Raw genomic sequence first — 26,380 nt, 5'->3', positions numbered from 1 at the left:
CATTCATTCTTTCCCTTACATGGATCAGTCGTCCTGGTCCCTTAGCATAAAAACAGCCCCAAAGCATGATGTTTCCACCACCATGCTTCACAGTAGGTATGGTGTTCTTTGGATGCAAATCAGCATTCTTTCTCCTCAAAACATGACGAGTTGAGTTTTTACCAAAACTTTCTACTTTGATTTCATCTTACCATATGACATTCTCCCAATACTCTTCTGGATCATCCAAATGCTCTCTAGCAAACTTCAGACGGGCCCGGACATGTACTGGTTTAAGCAGGGGGACACGTCTGGTACTGCAGGATTTGAGTCCCTGGCAGCGTAGTGTGTTACTGATGGTAGCCTTTGTTACTTTGGTCCCAGCTCTCTGCAGGTCATTCACTATGTCCCCCCGTGTGGTTCTGGTATTTTTGCTCACTTTTCTTGTGATCATTTTGACATCACAGGGTAAGATCTTGCGTAGAGCACCAGATCAAGGGAGATTATCAGTGGTCTTGTATGTCTTCCATTTTCTAATAATTGCTCCCACAGTTGATTTCTTCACACCAAGCTGCTTACCTATTGTAGATTCAGTCTTCCCAGCCTGGTGCAGGTCTACAATTTTGTTTCTGGTGTCCTTCACCAGCTCTTTGGTCTTGGCCATAGTGGAGTTTGGATTGTGACTGTTTGAGGTTGTGGACAGGTGTCTTTTATACTGATAACAAGTTAAACAGGTGCCATTAATACAGGTAACGAGTGGAGGACAGAGGAGACTATTAAAGAAGAAGTCACAGGTCTGTGAGAGCCAGAAATCTTGCTTGTTTGTAGGTGACCAAATACTTATTTTCCACCATAATTTGCATATAAATTCTTGAAAAATCAGACAATGTGATGTTATGTATTTTAGGTATACCTATGATGAAAATTACAGGCCTCTCATCTTTTTAAGTGGGAGAACTTGCACAATTGGTGGCTGACTAAATACTTTTTTTTTTTTCCCCCCCACTGTATATCAATACATGAATAGTAATGATAATGTGTCGATTTAATTAATTATGGTGCTTTTTCAAATATGGATGCAAACATTCTGCACAAATAATATTCTATTTTACCAAACTCAAAATGGGAAACTTACACTGAAATGTATAACTAGTGATATTGTACGCTTATCTTGGACTAATGTGTGAGTAGATCACTTTGTAGCATGTTCGCAATGTATATTTTCCACATCTGTTAATGATAACTACAAATACTTTTCAGCAGTCCAACCTGACGTATCTCCAGAGCACCTATAAAAATAGATGAAATGTTAGCTTAACATGAGAGTACTATGACCACGATAGCCATAAAGAGTCGGCATATAAGTAATATGGAAGAAGAGCTTTTAGGTGTCCTAACAACTACAAATATTGGACTGTACTAAGAAATTACCACAGTAAATCTGTCCATATCTGCGTCAAATAGTCTTTAAGGGCAGGCTCCGTCAAAAATCCTAACAGAATAGTGCAGCGTAAAGCACAGAATACATAAATGAGCAGAATGACAAAAAAGTACAAGTGCTTACAGGGGTACTCCGGTGGGAAACAAATTTATTTCGAGTCAACTGGTGCCAGAAAGTTAAACAGATTTGTAAATTACTTCTATTAAAAAAAAATCTTAATCCTTCCAGTACTTATCAGCTGCTGTATGCTCCAGAGGATGTTGAGTTGTTCTTTTCTGTCTGACCACAGTGCTCTCTGCTGACACCTCTGTCCATGTCAGGAACTATCCAGAGCAGGAGAGGTTTGCTATGGGGATTTGCCCCTACTCTTGACAGTTCCTGACATGGACAGAGGCGTCAGTAGAGAGCACTGTGGTCAGACAGAGAAGAACAACTCAACTTCCTCTGTAGTATACAGCAGCTGATAAGTACTGGAAGGATTAAGATTTTTTAATAGAAGTACTTTACAAATCTATTGAAAGAGTTACTCCACTGGAAAATGTTGTTTTAAATCAACTGCTGCCAGAAAGGTAACAAATTTGTAAATTACTTCTATTAAAAAATCTTAATCCTTCCAGTACTTATCAGCTGCTATATGCTCCACAGGAAGTTCTTTTTTTATTTTTTTTATTTCCTTTCTGTTTGACCATGGTGCTCTCTGCTGACGCCTCTGTCTATTTTAGGACCTGTCAAAAGCAGGATAGGTTTTCTATGGGGATTTGCTTGTACTCTGGACAGTTCCTAAAAGGGACAGATGTGTCAGCAGAGAGCACTGTGGTCAGACAGAAAAGAAATTCAAAAATAAAAGAACTTCCTGTGGAGCATACAGTAGCTGATAAAGGGGGAGAACGGAAGAACATATGGCTCCTTCCTCATCTCCCTTCTCAGCCCCTCCTGCGTTCTCTGAAAGCAGGCTTGCATGGGCTGCCAGGGGGAGGACAAATTCCAGGGGCTGGGTCTGATTTCTATAAGTGGTCTGTGTAAAACAAACTGCACGGGCTGGGGCTAAGAAGGGGAGATGAGGAGGGAGTCACATGTACCTCCTCTCTCCCCCTGCTCTGCCTTAGCTATGCCCATGCAAACCTGCGTTCCCCGAAGGCAGGCGGAGCAGAGGGAGGGGAGATGAGGGAGGCGTGTACGTCCTCTCTCCCCCTGCTCTGTCTTCACTCTGCCCTCCCCCCAGATCTAGCTTCGGAAATCTTCGGAGAGCTGAGGAGAGGAGCAGAAGCAAGTTTGCACGGGGCTCACACTGGCTCACCCAGCTCCCCTGCCTTCTCCATATTCTCCATCCGCCACAATCATTAATATGCTAATGAAGGCTGCAGGCTGTACGTTTTACAGTACATTATAAGTAGTAGTTCTAAAATTGTGGGCAACCACATTGCCTGGAACTAACCTAATTTATTTTTGCAATTCCACCTCTCACATTGGCAGTGATTCAGTAATACATAGCCACTGAGCCTTCATAGTCACACTTAAAGCATACTGTTTATACTCACGTGTTACTTTCCCTTTAATAAAATGAATTCAAAGACTTTAGCTACATGGAGAAAATTTATGACATTCAGTACGGTCTAGTCCCATGCTGAGTAGGCCATAATGGAGTAGGCAGAAGGTGACCTGAGGATACAGATAATGTAATGTGTGGGCACAGTGTGGCAATGCTTGGCGTGCTTATGTTGTGCTCATAGCAGCAGTATTTGTCCTTCTGGGCTTGATTTTGTGTACAGTATTAGCATTTCTAAAAGTCATGCAGCAAACCAAGGGAAAATAGAGATTGTATTCTCTGACTCAAGTGCCTGCTGTTGCTTGAGTGGCCAATATTACGGTATAGTTAATGTTTATACCTAAATTGTTAACACATGAACTGTGACCTAGTTTTTTTTTTTTTTTTTTTTTGCAGTAGCAGATTACAGGATCAGTAAAGAGGGCACACTCTACTTCTGTTTGTTAAAAACAATTGAGCTACTGCAGGTAGTAAAATACATTAGCCAGATCAAGGGTTAAAGGGGTATTCCGGACAAAAACATTTTATTCCCTATCCAAAGGATAGGGGGTAAGATGTCTGATTGTGGGGGGCCCGCTGCTGAGACCCCCCCGATCTCCCTCGGGTGCTGAATCTCCAGTTTCGTAAACCTCTGGGAGTAAAGTCTCTGCTGTCACCCTGTACATCCTCCATCTTTCTATCACAAGACTGTGATGATCATGATCATCCAGCCCTTGGTCTTCGTGATCCTCCAATGGCAGAAGAGACAGTAAGTGTTGGTAGCGGGTATTCCTCTGTACCACCAACCCTTCTGTTTATTACTGATAATACTAAGAACTCCTTGCCAAACAGAATAACTAAGAAACATAGTAAATCACTTTAAAGACTTCTTAATTAATATATTTTTATTGTTTCCAGAGTTTTCCTTAAAGGGAACCTGCCATCAGTTTTATGCTGCCCAAGCCGTGGGCACCATAAAGCAAATGTAACCACCACGATGCTGGGACACTATGAATTACTCTGATACACTTAGGGGTTTCAGTGTAATAATAGTTTAAAAATGCCACCAGGAGCCAGGTATCCCACATGTAGGAAGTTGCAGATGGCAACTCAAAGAAAGGCGATCATCCAATGACAAATAATAATCCAATAAGGTCGCAGATGTAAGGATAATAATAGTACTTTATTGTAAGCGCTTAGACTACGCGTTTCAAGGGGTGGAACCCCCTCTTCATCAGGTCATCTGATTGGTTACAGGTCATACACATCAGTAATATACAAAAAAAGAACCGCAAAAAAAGTTTTGGCGGTATGGTATTGGTTAAAAGAAATATCCCATATAAATAGCTTATAAAACATTTTAAATATAAAAGAGTGTAAAAACATCAATAGTGTATATTATATAACTATGAAATTACTAAAAACTAAGTCCTTAGACAAATAGCATCTGGTGTGAATCGCATATTGCATAGAGACCCCAATGGTAATAGCTACACATGGAGCATGTGGTGCAACTAATGTCCCAGGGGAAACGAGAAAAGAATGTGCTGAAAAAGACATACATCTCAAGCAGCAGCACAAGTGGATGGGAGACCACCACCCTGTGGAAAAAATCTGTATCCAACGCATGGTAAGTAGTTAACTTATTAATCTCTATGACAAGTAAATAAAATGTGACATAGGACTTTTCAATGTAATATACCGTATATACTCGAGTATAAGCCGACCCGAGTATAAGCCGAGACCCCTAATTTCAACCCAAAATCCCAGGAAAAGTTATTGACTCGAGTATAAGCCTAGGGTGGGAAATACCTCATCCCCCCCTGTCATCATCCAGACCCGTCATTAACATCCTCATCATCCCCTTGTCATCATCCCACACATCCCCCCGTCATCATCATCATCCCACACATCCCCCCTTCATCATCCCCTTGTCATCATCCCACACATCCCCCCTTCATCATCCCCTTGTCATCATCCCACACATCCCCTTATCCCACACATCCCCCCTTCATCATCCCCTTGTCATCATCCCACACATCCCCCCTTCATCATCCCCTTGTCATCATCCCACACATCCCCTTATCATCCCACACATCCCCCCTTCATCATCCCCTTGTCATCATCCCACACATCCCCTTATCATCCCACACATCCCCCCTTCATCATCCCCTTGTAATCATCCCACACCCCCCCTTCATCATCCCCCCCCCCCCCTTCATCATCCTCTTCTCATCATTCGCCCTCAGTGGTCTTCAACCTGCGGACCTCCAGAGGTTTCAAAACTACAACTCCCAGCAAGCCCGGGCAGCCATCGGCTGTCCGGGCTTGCTGGGAGTTGTAGTTTTGAAACCTCCGGAGGTCCGCAGGTTGAAGACCACTGCGGCCTTCAACATGCGGACCTCCAGAGGTTTCAAAACTACAACTCCCAGCAAGCCCGGGCAGCCATCGGCTGTCCGGGCTTGCTGGGAGTTGTAGTTTTGAAACCTCCGGAGGTCCGCAGGTTGAAGACCACTGCGGCCTTCAACATCATCCAGCCCCCTCTCACCCCCTTTAGTTCTGAGTACTCACCTCCGCTCGGCGCTGGTCCGGTCCTGCAGGGCTGTCCGGTAAGGAGGTGGTCCGGTGAGGAGGTGGTCCGGGCTGCTATCTTCACCGGGGGCGCCTCTTCTCCGCGCTTCCGGCCCGGAATAGAGCCGTTGCCTTAACAACGACGTATCTGCGTCGTTGTCAAGGCAACGTGACTATTCTGAGGCCGGGCCCGAAGCGCTTAGAAGAGGCCTCCCCGGTGAAGATAGCAGCCCGGAACCAGTATCCCACCGGACCACCTCCTCACCGGACAGCCCTGCAGGACCGGACCAGCGCCGAGCGGAGGTGAGTACTCAGAACTAAAGGGGGTGAGAGGGGGCTGGATGATGTTGAAGGCCGCAGTGGTCTTCAACCTGCGGACCTCCGGAGGTTTCAAAACTACAACTCCCAGCAAGCCCGGACAGCCGATGGCTGCCCGGGCTTGCTGGGAGTTGTAGTTTTGAAACCTCTGGAGGTCCGCAGGTTGAAGACCACTGCGGGTGGGGGAGTTCACTCGAGTATAAGCCGAGGGGGGTGTTTTCAGCACGAAAAATCGTGCTGAAAAACTCGGCCTATACTCGAGTATATACGGTAAGTTGTTTACTTTCCAATGTAATATAAGTTGTTTATATATCAGCAGACTAATTCAGTGGCTTCATTTAATCCAAATGGCTGCAGCGAGTGCAAAACAAAAATCCAGTACATTTCCTTGCGGCAAAGAATTTCAATTTCAATTTGCCGCAAGGAAATGTACTGGATTTTTGTTTTGCACTCACTGCAGCCATTTGGATTAAATGAAGCCACTGAATTAGTCTGCTGATATCTACATATTTATTTATATAAACAACTTATATTACATTGGAAAGTCCTATGTCACATTTTATTTACTTGTCATAGAGATTAATAAGTTAACTACTCACCATGCATTGGATACAGATTTTTTCCACAGGGTGGTGGTCTCCCATCCACTTGTGCTGCCGCTGCTTGAGATGTATGTCTTTTTCAGCACATTCCTTCCTAGTTTCCCCTGGGACATTAGTTGCACCACATGCTTCGTGTGTAGCTATTACCACTGGGGTCTCTATGCAATATGCTATTTGTCTAAGGACTTAATTTTTAGTAATTTCATAGTTATATAATATGCACTATTGATGTTTTTACACTCTTTTATATTTAAAATGTTTTATAAGCTATTTATATGGGATATTTATTTTAACCAATATAAGCTTTTTTCGAGGTTCTTTTTTTGTATATAACTGACGTGTATGACCTGTAACCAATCAGATGACCTGATAAAGACGGGGTCCCACCCCTTGAAACAGGTAGTCTAAGCGCTTACAATAAAGTACTATTATTATCCTTACATCTGCGACCTTATTGGGTTATTATTTGTCATCGCCTTTCTTTGAGTTGCCATATGCAACTTCCTACGTGTGGATTCCTTGACCGTCCAAACAGCTTCAGCAACGAGCACGATCCACGCTGCACTCCGATTCTCTACCCGACATCACACCCGTGGATCGGGTGGTGCTCTTAGCATAACACCAAAAGGTGAGCACTTTCTTTCTCTGTTGCTAGTGGCAACCACCGCTCCACCAGAGTAACGGCACATAGTTGCGCTTTGTATGTTTTGCTTTGCATATATTTCAAGCACCAGGAGCCAGGTATCTAGTCACAGGGGTGGATTCCGACAGCTGCTTTCCGCCTGGCCTGAGTGACGTGTCTCTCCCTATCTGTGTATAGGGAGAGACACATCACTCACAACTGGCAAGGCGGAGAGCAACTGCCAGGACCCACCCGCATGACTAGATACCTGGCATTTTTAAACTATGAGAATTACAGAGTATATTCATAGAGCCCTAGCATTGTGCTGTCTGCATCAGTGTTATGGTTCCTGCAGTTTGGGTAGCATATGTGGTGTCTGGGGTGTTGCAATGATATTACAGGGTCTGGTGGTATTAACCCTTACTTGTTGTGACACCAGGGTGCGATTTTCTTAGCATTAGAGGTCCTGCCGCCAACCGGCCCACAAAAGGCAGGGATAATAAACGGAATGTCCACAGCAGATTTTATGAGATAACTGGAAACTTTTACTTGAACTTTTATGCAACAGTCTTTACAAGTATCCAGTGTCTCTTGAGGTAACCAGGATGCAGGTTCCTGACAGGCTTTGCTGGCACTGATAGTCTTTAGCTTTAAGCAGGCCACTGTGCTACTATTTATAAGATTTGAGTGGAATAGTAGTAGTCACACAGGATTTGTAGGTTAAGCTTTATAACTCACGGTTTTAGTGGCTGCGGTTCCTTTAGGCTTTTGCCTAGTTGAGATGAATGAAGATATGCTGATTGTGCTTGCTTGCTAGTCCGGCAGGAAGAGAGAGAATTTACAGACTGCAGCCCCTTATATACTAGGGGGCTGGACTAATCCCATTGGTTGCAAAGCCTGTAAGTCCTGAACCCAGAGAACTCTGGGTACATCACATGACATTACCACATGACCCAGGAAGGTCCTAAATATCTGTACAACCAATATAACATATCACATGACCTAGGAAGGTCCTTTACATTTAAATTACCTCTATATACATTAAATAATAGACAGTAACATATTTATATGAGACAATCAAGGGGCAAGCCCTCCAGGAGAGCCCTGTGGAAATTAAGGGACTCTAGCTGAGGGGACTTTAGACAGGGACAGGATAAGGTCCTGTACCGGGACACCGCACATACAACTGATAACAGGTTCCCTTTAAAAGGTTTGGACACCTATTTAGACACCTGTACACCTTATATTGTTCATTTGCATTCTAAAAGGAAAATCAAACAACTCGCTTCCTGAAACATATCCTATGATTTTAAAACTGTACAGTCTGTACAATGAGTACACATAATGGGTTGTCTTGCTGCCTCTTACAGATCTGACAGCACACTGATTTTGGTTGTGTCAGCTCTGATTGCTTGCCATCTCTCTTCTTTTGGTCTTAGAAATACCAGCAGGGAGGTTGTAGACAGCCCATGAATTTCTAGAGAGCAGGAAAGCATGGATGTTTTCAGAAGGGAAGATCACTGATCTGTACTGCACAAGAGATTTTAGAGTATAGAGATGTGGTAGCGGGGTGTGATGAGGGCAGATGTTGTTACCCTAGGGGCAGATGGCATTAACCCCTTGTATTCGTGATGCCAGGGCTTGGTTTAGCCTAAAACCACCCGAAGGTATACTGCTGGATCCTGGGCTAGGCACGGGGGCAATAAAGACTCCAACGCCAAGTTACTGACAGTGGTAGCTTTACTGAGGGTAGACAGTTGGTAAAGTCTATGTTACGCCGAGCGCTCCGGGTCCCCGCTCCTCCCCGGAGCGCTCGCTTCACTCCCTCCGCTGCAGCGCTCCGGTCACGTCCTCTGACCCGGGGCGCTGCGATCCTGCTGCCAGCCGGGATGCGATTCGCGACGCGGGTAGCGCCCGCTCGCGATGCGCACCCCGGCTCCCCTACCTGACTCGCTCCCCGTCTGTTCTGTCCCGGCGCGCGCGGCCCCGCTCCCTAGGGCGCGCGCGCGCCGGGTCTCTGCGATTTAAAGGGCCACTGCGCCGCTGATTGGCGCAGTGGTTCCAATTAGGGTTTTCACCTGTGCACTTCCCTATATTACCTCACTTCCCTTGCACTCCCTTGCCGGATCTTGTTGCCTTAGTGCCAGTGAAAGCGTTCCTTGTGTGTTCCTTGCCTGTGTTTCCAGACCTTCTGCCGTTGCCCCTGACTACGATCCTTGCTGCCTGCCCCGACCTTCTGCTACGTCCGACCTTGCTTCTGCCTACTCCCTTGTACCGCGCCTATCTTCAGCAGCCAGAGAGGTGAGCCGTTGCTAGTGGATACGACCTGGTCACTACCGCCGCAGCAAGACCATCCCGCTTTGCGGCGGGCTCTGGTGAAAACCAGTAGTGGCTTAGAACCGGTCCACTAGCACGGTCCACGCCAATCCCTCTCTGGCACAGAGGGTCCACTACCTGCCAGCCGGCATCGTGACAGTAGATCCGGCCATGGATCCCGCTGAAGTTCCTCTGCCAGTTGTCGCTGACCTCACCACGGTGGTCGCCCAGCAGTCACAACAGATAGCGCAACAAGGCCAACAGCTGTCTCAACTGACCGTTATGCTACAACAGTTGCTACCACAGCTTCAGCAGTCATCTCCTCCGCCAGCTCCTGCACCTCCTCCGCAGCGAGTGGCCGCTCCTGGGATACGCTTATCCTTGCCGGATAAATTTGATGGGGACTCTAAGTTTTGCCGTGGCTTTCTTTCCCAATGTTCCCTGCATCTGGAGATGATGTCGGACCTGTTTCCCACTGAAAGGTCTAAGGTGGCTTTCGTAGTCAGTCTTCTGTCCGGAAAAGCCCTGTCATGGGCCACACCGCTCTGGGACCGCAATGACCCCGTCACTGCCTCTGTACACTCCTTCTTCTCGGAAATCCGAAGTGTCTTTGAGGAACCTGCCCGAGCCTCTTCTGCTGAGACTGCCCTGTTGAACCTGGTCCAGGGTAATTCTTCCGTTGGCGAGTATGCCGTACAATTCCGTACACTTGCTTCAGAATTGTCCTGGAATAATGAGGCCCTCTGCGCGACCTTCAAAAAAGGCCTATCCAGCAACATTAAAGATGTTCTGGCCGCACGAGAAATTCCTGCTAATCTACATGAACTTATTCACCTAGCCACTCGCATTGACATGCGTTTTTCTGAAAGGCGTCAGGAACTCCGCCAAGATATGGACTCTGTTCGCACGAGGCGTTTCGTCTCCTCGGCTCCTCTCTCCTCTGGTCCCCTGCAATCTGTTCCTGTGCCTCCCGCCGTGGAGGCTATGCAGGTCGACCGGTCTCGCCTGACACCTCAAGAGAGGACACGACGCCGTATGGAGAACCTCTGCCTGTACTGTGCTAGTACCGAACACTTCCTGAGGGATTGTCCTATCCGTCCTCCCCGCCTGGAAAGACGTACGCTGACTCCGCACAAAGGTGAGACAGTCCTTGATGTCTACTCTGCTTCTCCACGTCTTACTGTGCCTGTGCGGATGTCTGCCTCTGCCTTCTCCTTCTCTACAGTGGCCTTCTTGGACTCTGGATCTGCAGGAAATTTTATTTTGGCCTCTCTCGTCAACAGGTTCAACATCCCAGTGACCAGTCTCGCCAGACCCCTCTACATCAATTGTGTAAATAATGAAAGATTGGACTGTACCATACGTTTCCGCACGGAGCCCCTTCTTATGAGCATCGGATCTCATCATGAGAGGATTGAACTTTTGGTCCTCCCCAATTGCACCTCGGAGATTCTCCTTGGACTTCCCTGGCTTCAACTTCATTCCCCAACCCTGGATTGGTCCACTGGGGAGATCAAGAGTTGGGGGTCCTCTTGTTCCAAGAACTGTCTAAAACCGGTTCCCAGTAACCCTTGCCGTAACTCTGTGGTTCCTCCAGTAACCGGTCTCCCTAAGGCCTATATGGACTTCGCGGATGTTTTCTGCAAAAAACAAGCTGAGACTCTACCTCCTCACAGGCCTTATGATTGCCCTATCGACCTCCTCCCGGGTACTACTCCACCCCGGGGCAGAATTTATCCTCTCTCTGCCCCAGAGACTCTTGCCATGTCCGAATACGTCCAGGAGAATCTAAAAAAGGGCTTTATCCGTAAATCCTCCTCTCCTGCCGGAGCCGGATTTTTCTTTGTGTCCAAAAAAGATGGCTCCCTACGTCCTTGCATTGACTACCGCGGTCTTAATAAAATCACGGTTAAGAACCGCTACCCCTTACCCCTCATCTCTGAACTCTTTGATCGCCTCCAAGGTGCCCACATCTTCACTAAATTGGACTTAAGAGGCGCCTATAACCTCATCCGCATCAGAGAGGGGGACGAGTGGAAAACGGCATTTAACACCAGAGATGGACACTTTGAGTATCTGGTCATGCCCTTTGGACTGTGCAATGCCCCTGCCGTCTTCCAAGACTTTGTCAATGAAATTTTTCGTGATCTGTTATACTCCTGTGTTGTGGTATATCTGGACGATATCCTAATTTTTTCTGCCAATCTAGAAGAACACCGCCAGCATGTCCGTATGGTTCTTCAGAGACTTCGTGACAACCAACTCTATGCCAAAATTGAGAAATGTCTGTTTGAATGCCAATCTCTTCCTTTTCTAGGATATTTGGTCTCTGGCCAGGGACTACAGATGGATCCAGACAAACTCTCTGCCGTCTTAAATTGGCCACGCCCCTCCGGACTCCGTGCTATCCAACGCTTTTTGGGGTTCGCCAATTATTACAGGCAATTTATTCCACATTTTTCTACCATTGTGGCTCCTATCGTGGCTTTAACCAAGAAAAATGCTGATCCCAAGTCCTGGCCTCCTCAAGCAGAAGACTCCTTTAAACGACTCAAGTCTGCCTTTTCTTCGGCTCCCGTGCTCTCCAGACCTGACCCTTCCAAACCCTTCCTATTGGAGGTTGATGCCTCCTCAGTAGGAGCTGGAGCTGTTCTTCTACAAAAAAATCCTTCCGGGCATGCTGTCACTTGTGGTTTTTTCTCTAGGACCTTCTCTCCAGCGGAGAGGAACTACTCCATCGGGGATCGAGAGCTTCTAGCCATTAAATTAGCACTTGAGGAATGGAGGCATCTGCTGGAGGGATCAAGATTTCCTGTTATTATCTACACCGACCACAAGAACCTCTCCTACCTCCAGTCGGCCCAACGGCTGAATCCTCGCCAGGCCCGGTGGTCTCTGTTCTTTGCCCGATTTAATTTTGAGATTCACTTTCGTCCTGCCGATAGGAACATTAGGGCCGATGCTCTCTCTCGTTCCTCGGATGCCTCAGAAGTTGATCTCCCTCCGCAACACATCATTCCACCTGACTGCCTGATCTCCACTTCTCCTGCCTCCATCAGGCAGACTCCTCCAGGAAAGACCTTTGTTTCTCCACGCCAACGCCTCGGAATCCTCAAATGGGGTCACTCCTCCCATCTCGCAGGTCATGCGGGCATCAAGAAATCTGTGCAACTCATCTCCCGCTTCTATTGGTGGCCGACTCTGGAGACGGATGTTGGGGACTTTGTGCGAGCCTGCACTATCTGTGCCCGGGATAAGACTCCTCGCCAGAAGCCCGCTGGTTTTCTTCATCCTCTGCCTGTCCCCGAACAGCCTTGGTCTCTGATTGGTATGGATTTTATTACTGATTTACCCCCTTCCCGTGGCAACACCGTTATTTGGGTGGTCGTTGATCGATTCTCCAAAATGGCACATTTCATCCCTCTTCCTGGTCTTCCTTCTGCGCCTCAGTTGGCTAAACAATTTTTTGTACACATTTTTCGTCTTCACGGGTTGCCTACGCAGATTGTCTCGGATAGAGGGGTCCAATTCGTGTCTAAATTCTGGAGGGCTCTCTGTAAACAACTCAAGATTAAATTAAATTTTTCCTCTGCATATCATCCCCAGTCCAATGGACAAGTAGAAAGAATTAACCAGATCCTGGGTGATTATTTGCGACATTTTGTTTCCTCCCGCCAGGATGACTGGGCAGATCTCCTTCCATGGGCCGAATTTTCGTATAACTTCAGGGTCTCTGAATCTTCCTCCAAATCCCCATTTTTCGTGGTGTACGGCCGTCACCCTCTTCCCCCCCTCCCTACCCCCTTGCCCTCTGGTCTGCCCGCTGTGGATGAAATTTCTCGTGACCTTTCCATTATATGGAGAGAGACCCAAAATTCTCTCTTACAGGCTTCTTCACGCATGAAGAGGTTCGCGGATAAGAAAAGAAGAGCTCCCCCCGTTTTTTCCCCTGGAGACAAGGTATGGCTCTCCGCTAAATATGTCCGCTTCCGTGTCCCTAGCTACAAGTTGGGACCACGCTATCTTGGTCCTTTCAAAATTTTGTGTCAAATTAATCCTGTCTCTTATAAACTTCTTCTTCCTCCTTCTCTTCGTATCCCTAATGCCTTTCACGTCTCTCTTCTCAAACCACTCATCCTCAACCGTTTTTCTCCCAAATCTGTTCCTCCCACTCCTGTTTCCGGCTCCTCGGACGTCTTCTCGGTCAAGGAAATTTTGGCTGCCAAAAAGGTCAGAGGGAAAAATTTTTTTTTAGTAGACTGGGAGGGTTGTGGTCCTGAAGAGAGATCCTGGGAACCTGAGGACAACATCCTTGACAAAAGTCTGCTCCTCAGGTTCTCAGGCTCCAAGAAGAGGGGGAGACCCAAGGGGGGGGGTACTGTTACGCCGAGCGCTCCGGGTCCCCGCTCCTCCCCGGAGCGCTCGCTTCACTCCCTCCGCTGCAGCGCTCCGGTCACGTCCTCTGACCCGGGGCGCTGCGATCCTGCTGCCAGCCGGGATGCGATTCGCGACGCGGGTAGCGCCCGCTCGCGATGCGCACCCCGGCTCCCCTACCTGACTCGCTCCCCGTCTGTTCTGTCCCGGCGCGCGCGGCCCCGCTCCCTAGGGCGCGCGCGCGCCGGGTCTCTGCGATTTAAAGGGCCACTGCGCCGCTGATTGGCGCAGTGGTTCCAATTAGGGTTTTCACCTGTGCACTTCCCTATATTACCTCACTTCCCTTGCACTCCCTTGCCGGATCTTGTTGCCTTAGTGCCAGTGAAAGCGTTCCTTGTGTGTTCCTTGCCTGTGTTTCCAGACCTTCTGCCGTTGCCCCTGACTACGATCCTTGCTGCCTGCCCCGACCTTCTGCTACGTCCGACCTTGCTTCTGCCTACTCCCTTGTACCGCGCCTATCTTCAGCAGCCAGAGAGGTGAGCCGTTGCTAGTGGATACGACCTGGTCACTACCGCCGCAGCAAGACCATCCCGCTTTGCGGCGGGCTCTGGTGAAAACCAGTAGTGGCTTAGAACCGGTCCACTAGCACGGTCCACGCCAATCCCTCTCTGGCACAGAGGGTCCACTACCTGCCAGCCGGCATCGTGACAGTCTATACAGTTCAGCCAGGGCCCAAGGAGGTGACCAGTGATGCAGAGTCCTTAAGGGCTTGCTGGGACTTGTGGTAGGACTGGACAATTGAATGCAGACCACGCTGACTTGACAGATGACAGGGACTGACTTAACTTGACTCATAAAGCTGTGACTTTATCTTACTTGAATTGATGGTGGCTGCAGGACTTGAATTTGAGGCCTCCAACACTCTGGACAAACACACTAGGCACGACTGCACTGGACCTCAGCAGGAAGCAGGAGCTAAGAGGAGGGAAGAAGCTCCACCCAGGGCTTATATGGGGGAGACTAGCAGGGAGCCCATAGGTCACTCTTGGGATGACCTGGTCACTGGTACCTCCTGGGTAACAATCACATGACATAACTCTTAAAGATACAACACATTTTTATAATACACTGTAGAATATATGTACATGGAGGGGGAGGGGGTGGGACAGGTGCAAGCTGCCCTGGGGACACTGAAGGAGGCTGCCTGACAGGGCAGCAAGGGTACAGGGCAACAACTCCTGCACTGGGCCACCACAGAGAACTCCACCAGCAGACTCTTCAGGGGAAGGAAGGGGTAAAATTAAACACTTTTCTGCATCAGTCCATCAGCAGAAAGTAGAAGAGACCCCTCATGTGCTGTAGAAGTAGAAGGCAATAAAGAAATGTGAGATGTGCTAGTATATAAACGCTACCCGAGACAGCAGCATTCTGGGTTCACAAAATACACATCCAGTGTGAAACTAGGAGCAGACAGAACACTGCATAACATCGGTACTGAAAATAATAAAGACATGAAAATTGCACCTTTAAAGGGATATTCCAGCATTTTGTTAAAGATAATATGCTGCTGGGGCAAAGGAAAAAATAGAAAAAAAAGTATTACTTACCTAGCTCTAATATCCTGCTGGTCCCCTGTAGCTACCATTTGTTTTTTGCAGTTCCCCAATTTTCTTTCTTCTTTCTGCTTCCAAGACAAGTGATGGGTGCAGGACCTGCTGGCTCAGCTAATCACTAGCTGCAGCGGTGTCTCAAGCAGTGACTGGTTTAGTGGAAGGTCCTGCACCAAAGCAGGAAGATTACAGAAGATCAGGGGGCCAGAAGTAATGGCATTCCTCCTCAGAAGAATATTATTATTATTTTTTTTAACATAACACTTGTATACCCCTTTAAAGTTATGTAAGCCAGTTTTTGGTGGTACAAATAACTACAGAATTCTGCTGCATTTGGAATAGTAAAACTGCTCCACTGTTTCAGGCAAAAAAAAAAAAAGCTAAGCTAAGGGGCAAATGTGTGCTGTCTGTGTTTTGAAAAGGAGGCATGGAGGCTTGGAAGAAAGGGCATCAAACAGGGCAAGGAGCTGTAATAATACTCCCTTATCTGTCAGCATTAATGAATAAATGATGCCTTAAATAAGAATCAGCTTGTTTGCAAATATTTATTTTCCCATTTCTGGAATCACTACAACATTTATAAATAGTCAAAAGTCAATTTATTTAAAATAACCTTTGTTCTCGAGGGAAAGACATTTCAGCAAACTGTTGGAAGAGTGTCCAAAACATTCAAGGTCCATTCTTTTTGTCCCTGGAATTAACAAAAACAAACAAACACAGCCTCCAGCCTTTCCTGACGTTTTGTCAGTTTTGTAGTTTATTGTTTTGACCATCCCTCACTTGTCTAGGGAGGGACTGTCACCTTGGTTACAGACCTGTTGTCTAGGGCAGGTACGTAAGTTGGCAGGGACAAGGGAGAGGGCAAGAATAGTGTGCACTCCTTCCTTGCCCATACGTGACAAATACATTCTAATTACTGCAGACAAGCAGCCTGAATATGATAACATATTTTTACACAGTGTCATACAAAGTTACTTTAAAGTCCAATAAGGCTGGGTCCACATCAGAACTGAGATCCGCTGGAGAATACGTTCCTTTCCCAAACAACAGACACCATCAGGTTTCCGCCTGGGGTGTGTTCTTTCACAAGAGCTGAGCACAGAAAAAATTAGGAAATGCTGATATTTTTTTTTACTCAACTCCCGTAGTTTTACCGGACTTGACTAGCGGAGCTCAACGTTGATGTGAACATAGATTAACACAAATAAATAGGTTTGTAGGCAATAAACCTTCATTGAAATTAATATTGGAGCCCAATTCCTACCAGAGTGTCCCCTTAAAGTGGGTCTTCCAATTATACAACCTCTCTAAATCAAACCACCCAAGGGATTGAATGATCACTGTGACTAGTTCTTGACACTCCCCAGTAAGCGAATGTTATCGCTGAGAACTGATTATTTCCCCAGCCATGATATGTAGCATCACATGGTATCCATTTAAATCAATGAGCAACCATGTCATTTATTGGCATGCAGAGCCTTTCAAAGTGGGAGCCTTCTTTCTGAGGCCTTATTCAAACTGTGCAGATTTAAAGTAGTTTGTAAAGCTTTAACTCTTTTGCCTACAATTATACCATTTTAAACCTGGTGCGAAGCTTTGGTGGAACTTTGGCAGCTTAAAATAGCTTTACTTACTGCTTTACTTTACTTAATGTTAATAATTACATTGATGCTGTGATCATACACTGTATTTTGCATAGCATTTTTAGACCATATGTTACTTTAAAGTCTGCAGAAAAATATTGGAAAAAAGTTGAATTTTATACAAAAACTATGACTTTTTACCATCTGTGTCACTTATGTCACTTTGCAACAGTACAGGGATGTAGGTCATTTTACCCAAAAAAGCATTAGTACTCCCTTACATATATGTATGTGATACATTACCAATTTTATCATATTTGCTACCAACTGTGCTTTGCGGAAAAAGCTTTTTTGTAAAAAAAATAAATAAATAAAGTGCCTCCTTTACAAATTTGGAGCGTCTTACTTTAGAACATCTTTTAAGAGCAGCATATGAAACACTCCCAAAGTGTTGTGGTTTGTGGAATTTTGCAGGGCAGTGGTTTTGTATTTATTTTTTTTAACACAGCATGCACTGTCTTTTATAGTATTTTTTCCATTAGCCACTCCATAGGACTTAAAAATCTGAAAAAAGCACAGGTATAAATACTAAAATTAGGAAAAACATATTAACAAATATAATGAAAAATAATTAAATTCTTGTCATAAAAAAAAAAATAAACATTTAAAAACTAAAGGAATGCGTAGGAACCTTTAGACCGTCATTACTTACAACAGGGAAGGTTCTTCAATTACTCTAGTTTTCAGTGTTTGTTTAGAATGAAAATTGTCCCAGTTATTATTTCCATTAATAATGAAGAAAAACAATGGGAAGGATTAGAAATCTTTGAAGACTCTCCCCATGTAAACTTCAGATTCCCAGCACAGGAAATATATCCGGTCCTTTTCACACATTCGAGGCACGGCACATTTCTGTCGTAATAGAGTTCTGTAAAGGCTGCCAGGTATCAGGGGATGTGTGGATGTCTTCACTTTGAGCTCCTAACTAAGACTTGAATGCATTTACAGATGGCAAGGTTAAAATGTCTCATTTGTTGAGAGAATAACAAAAAAGAAACAAAACATATAGTCATAATTATAGATCAAAGTCCCAGGTAATGGTTAATTATATTATAGCAGAGCTCTACATGGTCTGTATTGTACAATTAATAGACTTGTTAAACACTCTAATGGCACAGCTCTGTTGAGTCTTGCACCCCTTTGCCACATAACCTGTTCACACATGGCATAATTGTTGCAGAAGTTTCTAAAAAAATTTTTTTAGCAGTATGTTGATGGATTTATACAAACCCAATTCAGATGAATTAATAGAAGCTCCACAGAAAATAGAACTTTCCAAACTATGAGCCATTAAAGCAATGGCCTTCTGTTATTCTGTAGACCCCCAGAAATTATTCTTGACAGGACAGAAGTTAGAACTTTTAGCAGTAAACTAAAAAGTATATAATCATTATTTGGGGTTTAATTTGAGATTTGAGGATGGGAATTGAGGTACCATGGGCAGTACCTTTATGAAGCATTTCTCTTGGAGCCACTTGTGCGCAAGACTTCTCCTTCCAACAACTTGTTATCATTGACTACAATGTCAGAAGCTCCAGCTCGGTCATGGCCACTGTTTCGATAAACCTGCAAGGACACATAGCAGTTTCTCCACTTTTTTATCCTCTCACATAGTCTGGTTGAGGGCCTGTTTACTTTTGGTGTTTGGTGAAAAGCTTTTAGTATACCTTGTAATTTCCTATTTGAGTTAGGGTCTTTTAGACAGGCCAACCTAACAGACCAGCTCTCATTTAAGGAGCCTTTTACACGGCTCAATTGGTGTTCAGGCAGGGCCTCATGAACTATTGCTTTATGTTCAGCCCTTCAATTTCATAACTGTAAACGTCACATACCCTGGTTGCACAGTCAGTGTGTAGCTGACAGACAATGGTTTTTAGGCCTGAATACATGGTCTCATCAGCCGATGAACATGCATTTTCATGTTCGTCAACTGAATGGTGGCTTTTTTACATGGATCAAGTATTGAGTAGAAACAATTCTGCGAACAATCATTGCGCCGATAATTGGCCTGTGTAAAACACCCTTTAAAGGGATTGTCTGGGCTCGGAGGGTTTTTAAATATGTTAACCAGGCTGCAGGGAAAATAACAAATCTGTATACTTACCTGCCCTGATCCAACACCGCTGCCAGTGTCTCAAGCATCTGATCCCCATCAGATGCCTCTTCTTCTCATCAGTCCCTAGGCAGAATTAATAAAGATTAGCCACTGAGCTGGCATAGCCTGTCCGCATGAAACATCACCAGAACTAGACTGTGGTAGGTATCAGGCACTCGGGAAACTGGTGGTGCAGGGAGTGGGCTAGGTAAATATACCTGCTTGTTATTTTTCCTGCAACTCTAGTTAAGTCTTTCCATCGGAAGAGAAAAAATAAGGAGCTGTAGTAAATCAAGTCTCTTCCTTCTCTGCACTGCAAGAAGATGAAGCTAATAAACAGTATAGAACAATTTTTTTATTTTTTATTATAGATTATAAACTTATTTTACACACTAATGGGCATATTCTATAAAGGTTTTTAGGCAGATCACTGGAAGAACTCGTCAATATCCATAAGCAATGTACATCATTTTCCAATGGTTATCATTTTTTGTTTTGAAATTAAAAGGTTTATTTAGTTTTATACAGGAGAACAAAAGGTAACACACGATACATGGCAGCTGCAATTCCTACAGAAAAGGGATTCGAAAGCACACCCCTCAATCTGGACACAGTGGTGATGGCATATCAAGAAAAATAACCTGGAGGTAAAGCAGAGGCAAAGCCAAAAACTTACTCCAGTCCTCAGTCAAGGAAGAGCAACCCATTCCTTCTCCTAGCTTACAAGAAAAGAAAGCGGGCAGTCATGAAAGGAGTCCAGAAGTAGCATATAAAGGGCACTAATAGGTCTAAATACTGGCGATGTGGAGACACCAGAGGTCTTCAAATGGCAACAAAGTGCCGTTGAGTAGCAAGTCGGTCCTGGAGGAGTCATAGAAACGTTTCAGCTGGAGATACTGGAACAAATAGGAGGAGGGAGGAACGACATCTCGGACTAAAAGGGTTTCAACTTGTCTGCAGCAAGTCACTCGAGAGACCCAGGAAAAGAGAAAGCAGGGGGGGGGGGGGGCGGGGATCTAAATTGCCTAAAACAGGCATCAGAAAACAATCCGCTGAGAGTAGAGGCAAATGGGACAGGTATGTGAGGTGGGAATGTTCAATAAAGGAAGGCACCGACAGAAAAGAAGTTATGTAAGACTTGGTGAGTATCTGCTTTGGGAGCCAGAGGAGGGATCAGGGGTGAACTTGGGCAGCACAGCTCTCAAGGCCTACTTACTGCTTTTCTGGAAAGAATCCTGCAGATGTGTCAAAACCGTAGCCAAGTAGTGTGAAAGAAAGTCCGGGAGTGCAGGCCCACAATCAGTCTTCCTCCCAATGGGAATGTGCTGAGCGAGTCTAGGGGGTTTTCACATACAAACAAAGCCAGAAAAGAGCAAAAAGAGACTGTGAAGAAAGAGGAAGGCAGGCAAACTGGAATCTCAGAAAAGAGATACAGCAGCCTGGTCAGAATGTCCATCCCTAGAATGTTAATCCTCCCCCACCGCGAGAAATCTCCGCACTCCCACCTGGAATGGCAAAAGAGGACAAAAGTTAACTTGGAAAGTGTCAGCTAGGTGTGAGGTTACTTGTACACCTAAGTATTTGAGTATTTAGCCTGCCAGGTGAGGGAATATGTGTCTTTAAGATGGCAAACCTCTGATGTGGGATCAGAGTGACATTCAGAGCTTCACTCTTGGAGGGGGTTAAGTTTGTGGTAACTATGGAGAGAAAACCGCTGTAAAGTACACATCAGGGACATAACTAAGCTAACTTTTATGCCCGTCTTTCATTCAAAGAACCAAAAATCCCAGAATACCTCTTTTATCCTTCCAGTACTTAATAGCTGCTGTATGAAATGGATAGCTGCTCTAGAGAAAATTGGGTAATTTGTTCCATTCTGACTACATTGCTCTCTGTCTGTATCAAGAACTGTCCATAGCAGGACCAAAATAATGTGGTCAGACTGGAAAGAACTACAAAACTTCCTCTGGAGCATACAACAACTGATAAATACTGGAAGGCTTATGATTTTGAAATAAAAGTAATTTACAAATCTGTATAAATTCCTGGCACCAGTTGATGTAAAACCTATTTTTCTTCTCCGGCGTACCCTTTTAAACATGGCTTCCCTCCAGCATGTCAAGCCACACCCCGATAATCATAGTTTTTGTTGCACTGTTTATATACCTTCTTAATACCCATCATCCTGTTAAAAAATTGCCGAATGCTGCTTGAAGATTTAAGTCTTGGCCCATCTTTATCGCTCATTACTCACATGTCTCTCTAGTTAGTCCCTATCACTTTTTGACATTCCTAAAAAAGACTAACCATGTTACATCACCACTAGACCGTGAAAACATAAACACCTTCATGCTTGTTTAAATTCCACATGTGTAACTTCAGGAAATTTTACAACAAATCCACTAGTCTTAACAGTCATAGCTGGAAGGCATGATCACCACAGTAGATGTGTATGTTTGTAGAAGTTACATTCAGAGAAAGAGACAAGTTTGTCAGTGGGAAACTGGGTGAGAGAGCATCGGGCTGGAATATACCGCGTAACAGATGTCAAATGCATCACCTAACGTGACACTTCCATCATTACACTAAATGTCTTTACTTTTGGTGTGTAATAAAACAACATAGGGGAAAAGCCCTCAGGCTAGGTTTGCACTTGGGTTTGGCAGTACTTTCACTTACATTGGGCAATAGTGGCATGGAAAAAAAGCATTGCTACATCAAATATGCACATGTATGTTATGCCGCTTTTGTTTATAAATGTTTCTATATATTTCTTAAATGTAGCGATCCCTAATGTGATTCTCTGCTATGGAGCAGACAACTACCGTATATACTCGAGTATAAGCCAACCCGAATATAAGCCGAGGTCCCTAATTTCACCCCAAAAACCCAGGAAAAGTTATTGACTCGACTATAAGCCTAGGGTGGGAAATACATCATCCCCCCATGTCATCATCCCCCCTGTCATCATCCAGACCCCCGTCATTAACACCCCCATCATCATCACCCCCGTCATCATCACCCTGTCATTTTTACCCCCCATCATCATCACCCCGTCATCATCACCCTGTCATCATCCCCCCCTGTCATCATCCAGACCCCCCCCCCTTTAAGTTTTCTACTCACCTCCCCTCGGTGGGAAGGAAGGGGGAGCTGGTCCGGGCCATCTATGCTGCAGGGACCGTCCGGTGGGGAGGGTTAGTCTTTTCGGGCTGTCTATCTTCACCGGGAGGCCCTCTTCTCCGCTCTGGGCCGACCCCGGACTAGTGACGTTGCCTTGACGACGACGCACAGGGACGTTCATGCGTAGGTACGTCTACTGCGCACGGACGTCCCTGTGCGTCGTCATCAAGGCAACGTCACTAGTCCGGGGCCGGCCCGGAGAAGAGGGCCTCTCGGTGAAGATGGACAGCCCGGAACGACTAACCCTCCCACCAGACGGTCCTTGCAGCATAGATGGCCCGGACCAGCTCACCCTTCCTTCCCACCGAGGGGAGGTGAGTAGAAAACTTAAAGGGGGGGTCTGGATGATGACAGGGGGGGATGATGACAGGGTGATGATGACGGGATGATGATAACGGGGGGTAAAAATGACAGGGTGATGATGACGGGGGTTATGATGATGACGAAGGCCACAGTGGTCTTCAACCTGTGGACCTCCAGATGTTTCAAAACTACAACTCCCAGCATGCCCGGACACCCGAAGACCACTGAAGAAGGAATTGACAGGCGGAGAGTTCACTCGAGTATAAGCGGAGGGGGGCATTTTCAGCACGAAAAATTGTGCTGAAAAACTCGGCTTATACTCGAGTATATACGGTATATGTGCACAGTGAAATACCTGATGTCACTGTAGGCATTATTTTATTGTGACATCACTGTGTGCGTGATTCATTTGCTGTAGCTCCATCCCTTTGTGATATAATGCCTTTCTTTGTTCTCTTGCATTTGGAAAGACAGGTTGCATTGTGGAGACCAAAATATAAGAAGGCTCGTCTTGTTCTGCACTCAATGCTGATGGTGGTCATGTGGGACAGGGGTCAATTCAGGTTTTGCAATTGGCCCCAGGTAATACTTACCTGTGGAGTTAATGATCCTGTAAAGCAAGATGTTCCCTCCATGATCAGTTAAATGCTGCTCTTTAGGGTACCATAGCCAAGGAATACAACAAGAATTAATTGATTTTGAGCCTCTGGGGTTTTATAATTGATGGAAGCAAAATCACAGCATTATTGCTAGTTCCAATCACAAAATGGTTGCAGTAGATACAATGGGTATTATCGGATACCTGCTCCACCTTTTTCATTGCACCACTGTTTTCTGCAATGTATATAGGTCATATCATTGATATCGCATGCGGCCCTATCCCTCCTTCAATAAATACATTTACTGTCTTGCAGGTCTTCAGTGCACCCGTGACCGTCTCACATTCAGCTTCTGCCGGACATTGAGAATCCTTGGCCGTTGTTCCTTGCCTACAGTCCAAGCTCAATGCTGCCAGACTTGCCAGTCTCATATTCAAAGCTCTCGTGAACAGAGTAACCAGCGGGTGTCCAGGAGGTGAGGATGATAGCCATGTCTCTAATCTCAGGAACCAAATGACTGTACAGTAATTGGTTATCTCAAAGTCTGCTGAAGAAAGTCCACAGATCCGTCCCTGCAGATTTTTTTTTTTGCATCCTTTTTGCATCCTAAAAGGGATAGAGGTGAGCAACACTGCATCTGCGAATGGTTTAACATTTCACATCCATTGCCCTGTACGCAGGAATCCTATTCAAAAATGCAGTCTTTGGATTTTTGGTGCTTTTTGTCTTCAAGGGACCTCAAATAAAACTATTGATGATTCACTGGCTGGCCAGTGGAGGAATCTGATGCTCCTTATAAAATTCTGCTTCTTGGTGCTGTAGGTTTCTTCTTTGGATTAGTTACAAACAACTATGGTGTAACCTATAATAATGTTGCATCCTTAAGATAAGAAGAAGTCAATGTCCACTTTTCTGACCTGTACTATTTACTTCTGTGGCATTTTGCACTATTCATGTTGTGGGTTCTGCTACATGAGTGTGCCACTGCTGAAAACGTCCAGAATGAAGAGTGAAATGAGTAATAAGGACTTGTGAATGTGAAGATCTTAAAAGTGACAAATCCAACATAAGAAGTCTTCCACCTGCCATTTACAAGTATTTATAGGTCAGCAAGTGCATATACCGCTATATACAACCATACACATCACTTCTAACCATCCCATGGTGCTGTCTGTCTGAACCAAGAACTGGCCTCCTAGTCACAAAAGCCTGGGCTGTACTAGAACTTGTGGTCATAGCGCTAGTGAACCATACCTCAAGGAATAATCCATAGAAAATAGTGCTGTACAAGTCTGTGTAGCACTGAAGACTTGTGGTCATTTGGCAGAGTATATGGCATAAAGACTGTAGTGTATTTGTGTAAGGGACTCAGATATGTAGCAAAGCAATGGAAACAACCATGTATCTTACACTGTTGTGGATGGAGGTTGAAGTGCACTAAGAGGTGAATTGTTGTATAAACCCCATCGGAACTTGGTGCTATAATTATGAAGTGACCACTATCATCATCCTTTATAAAGAAGACTAACCTGGTGAAGGGATTCTCTTGCTCTTTGTGGATCTTCCAGGTGCCATTACCCGATATTTGACCTGCCCCATTTTCAATAAACATTTTTGTATGCCAATTAAATACTTTAAACTTTTTGAATTGTCAATGCATTACTCTCTATCATAAATACATACACAGCTGGTTACCTTATTTATTCTGAAATAGTTTTTGGACCTATTGACTGATCAATCACCTATTGTATCACTATTCTGCTTTCTGGACTATTTTGCCTTGTATGTGGAGATTGGTCATTATTTAGGGCATTGGTTCCCAATCTTTTTCGGCTTGGGGCACCCCTCGCAAAAAGTTTTTTTGGGGAACCCCTACCGAATAATTTTTGACGTGCGACAAATAAAGTCTATAAAGAAGCAATCCACAATACCTATAGATCTGTTAGCTATGTAAATCACTTTCCTTTTTCTTCTCCATCTGGCTGAGACTGTCGTGTTAATTTCTTCTAGTAACAACTCTTTACCGCTGAACCTGCAAAAAAAAAATATGACATATTAGGTTCAGCACTTTATTAGCATCATTCTCTCCTTTTTTCCCACAAATACCTCCAGCCTCACACACACATACTGCCTCCAGCAGCCTCACACACACACACACACACACACTGCCTCCAGCAGCCTCACACACACAATGCCTCCAGCAGCCTCACACACACACACACACACACACACACAATGCCTCCACCAGCCTTACACACACACACACACACACTGCCTCCAACAGCCTCACACACACAATGCCTCCACCAGCCTCACACACACACACACACACACACACACACACACACACACACACAATGCCTCTATCAGCCTCTTTCTCTCACTCTCACACACACACACACGTGGTAGAGGGTGTGATGCAAAGGGCAGATGGAACTACCCAATGGTCAGATGGCATTAGCCCCTTGTATTTGTCACACCAGGGTGTGGTTTATCCTCGATACCACCCTCGGGGACACTGCTGTAGGGAGGCTGCCTGACAGGGCAGCAAGGGTACAGGGTAACACCTCCCACACTGGGCCACCACACACAATGCCTCCAGCAGCCTCACACACACACACACACACACACAATGCCTCCAGCAGCCTCACACACACACACACACACACGAAATGCCTCCACCAGCCTCACAAACACACATACACAATTCCTCTAGCAGCCTCACACACACACACAATGCCTCCAGCAGCCTCACAAACACACACACACACACAATGCCTCCAGCAGCCTCAGAAACACACATACACAATGCCTCCAGCAGCCTCTCACACACACAATGCCTCCATCAGCCTCAGAAATACACATACACAATACCTCCAGCAGCCTCTCACACACACACACACACACACACGCACACGCCTCCAGCAGCCTCACACACACAAAGCCTCCAGCAGCCTCATGCACATACAATGCCTCCAGCAGCCTCCAAAAGTGACCAGATTGTCACCCACCCCTATTGCCTCAAGCCTCTTACCCACCCCTTTTGCCTCCATACTCCCAGCCACTAACCCACCACTATTGCCTCCAGACTCCCCTATCGCCTCCAGACTCTCAGCCACCCACTCACTACTATTGCCTCCAGATTCCAAGCCATCCACCCACCATTATCGCATCCAGCCAACCAACCACTCACACCTTT

The 26,380-nt window shown here is 45.5% G+C and overlaps 1 protein-coding gene across 2 annotated transcripts in view; it reads left to right on the top strand.

The window, feature by feature from the left end:
• Window positions 1-24,862, top strand: part of ADAMTS7 (ADAM metallopeptidase with thrombospondin type 1 motif 7) — a 96,451-nt gene extending 71,589 nt beyond the window's left edge. The window contains exon 23 of one of the 2 annotated variants that reach the window (XM_056571576.1): window positions 23,497-24,862. In XM_056571576.1, coding sequence (XP_056427551.1) covers window positions 23,497-23,547 — 51 coding nt within the window. In that variant the 3' untranslated portion in view covers window positions 23,548-24,862. The remainder of the gene's footprint in view (window positions 1-23,496) is intronic. The other variant, XM_056571575.1, reaches the window with a different exon arrangement.
• Window positions 24,863-26,380: the final 1,518 nt, after the last annotated feature.

The sequence above is a fragment of the Hyla sarda genome, chromosome 4 (genome assembly GCF_029499605.1).
Source record: "Hyla sarda isolate aHylSar1 chromosome 4, aHylSar1.hap1, whole genome shotgun sequence".
Lineage (NCBI taxonomy): Eukaryota > Metazoa > Chordata > Amphibia > Anura > Hylidae > Hyla > Hyla sarda.
This window is presented reverse-complemented; position numbering and strand designations above follow the sequence as displayed.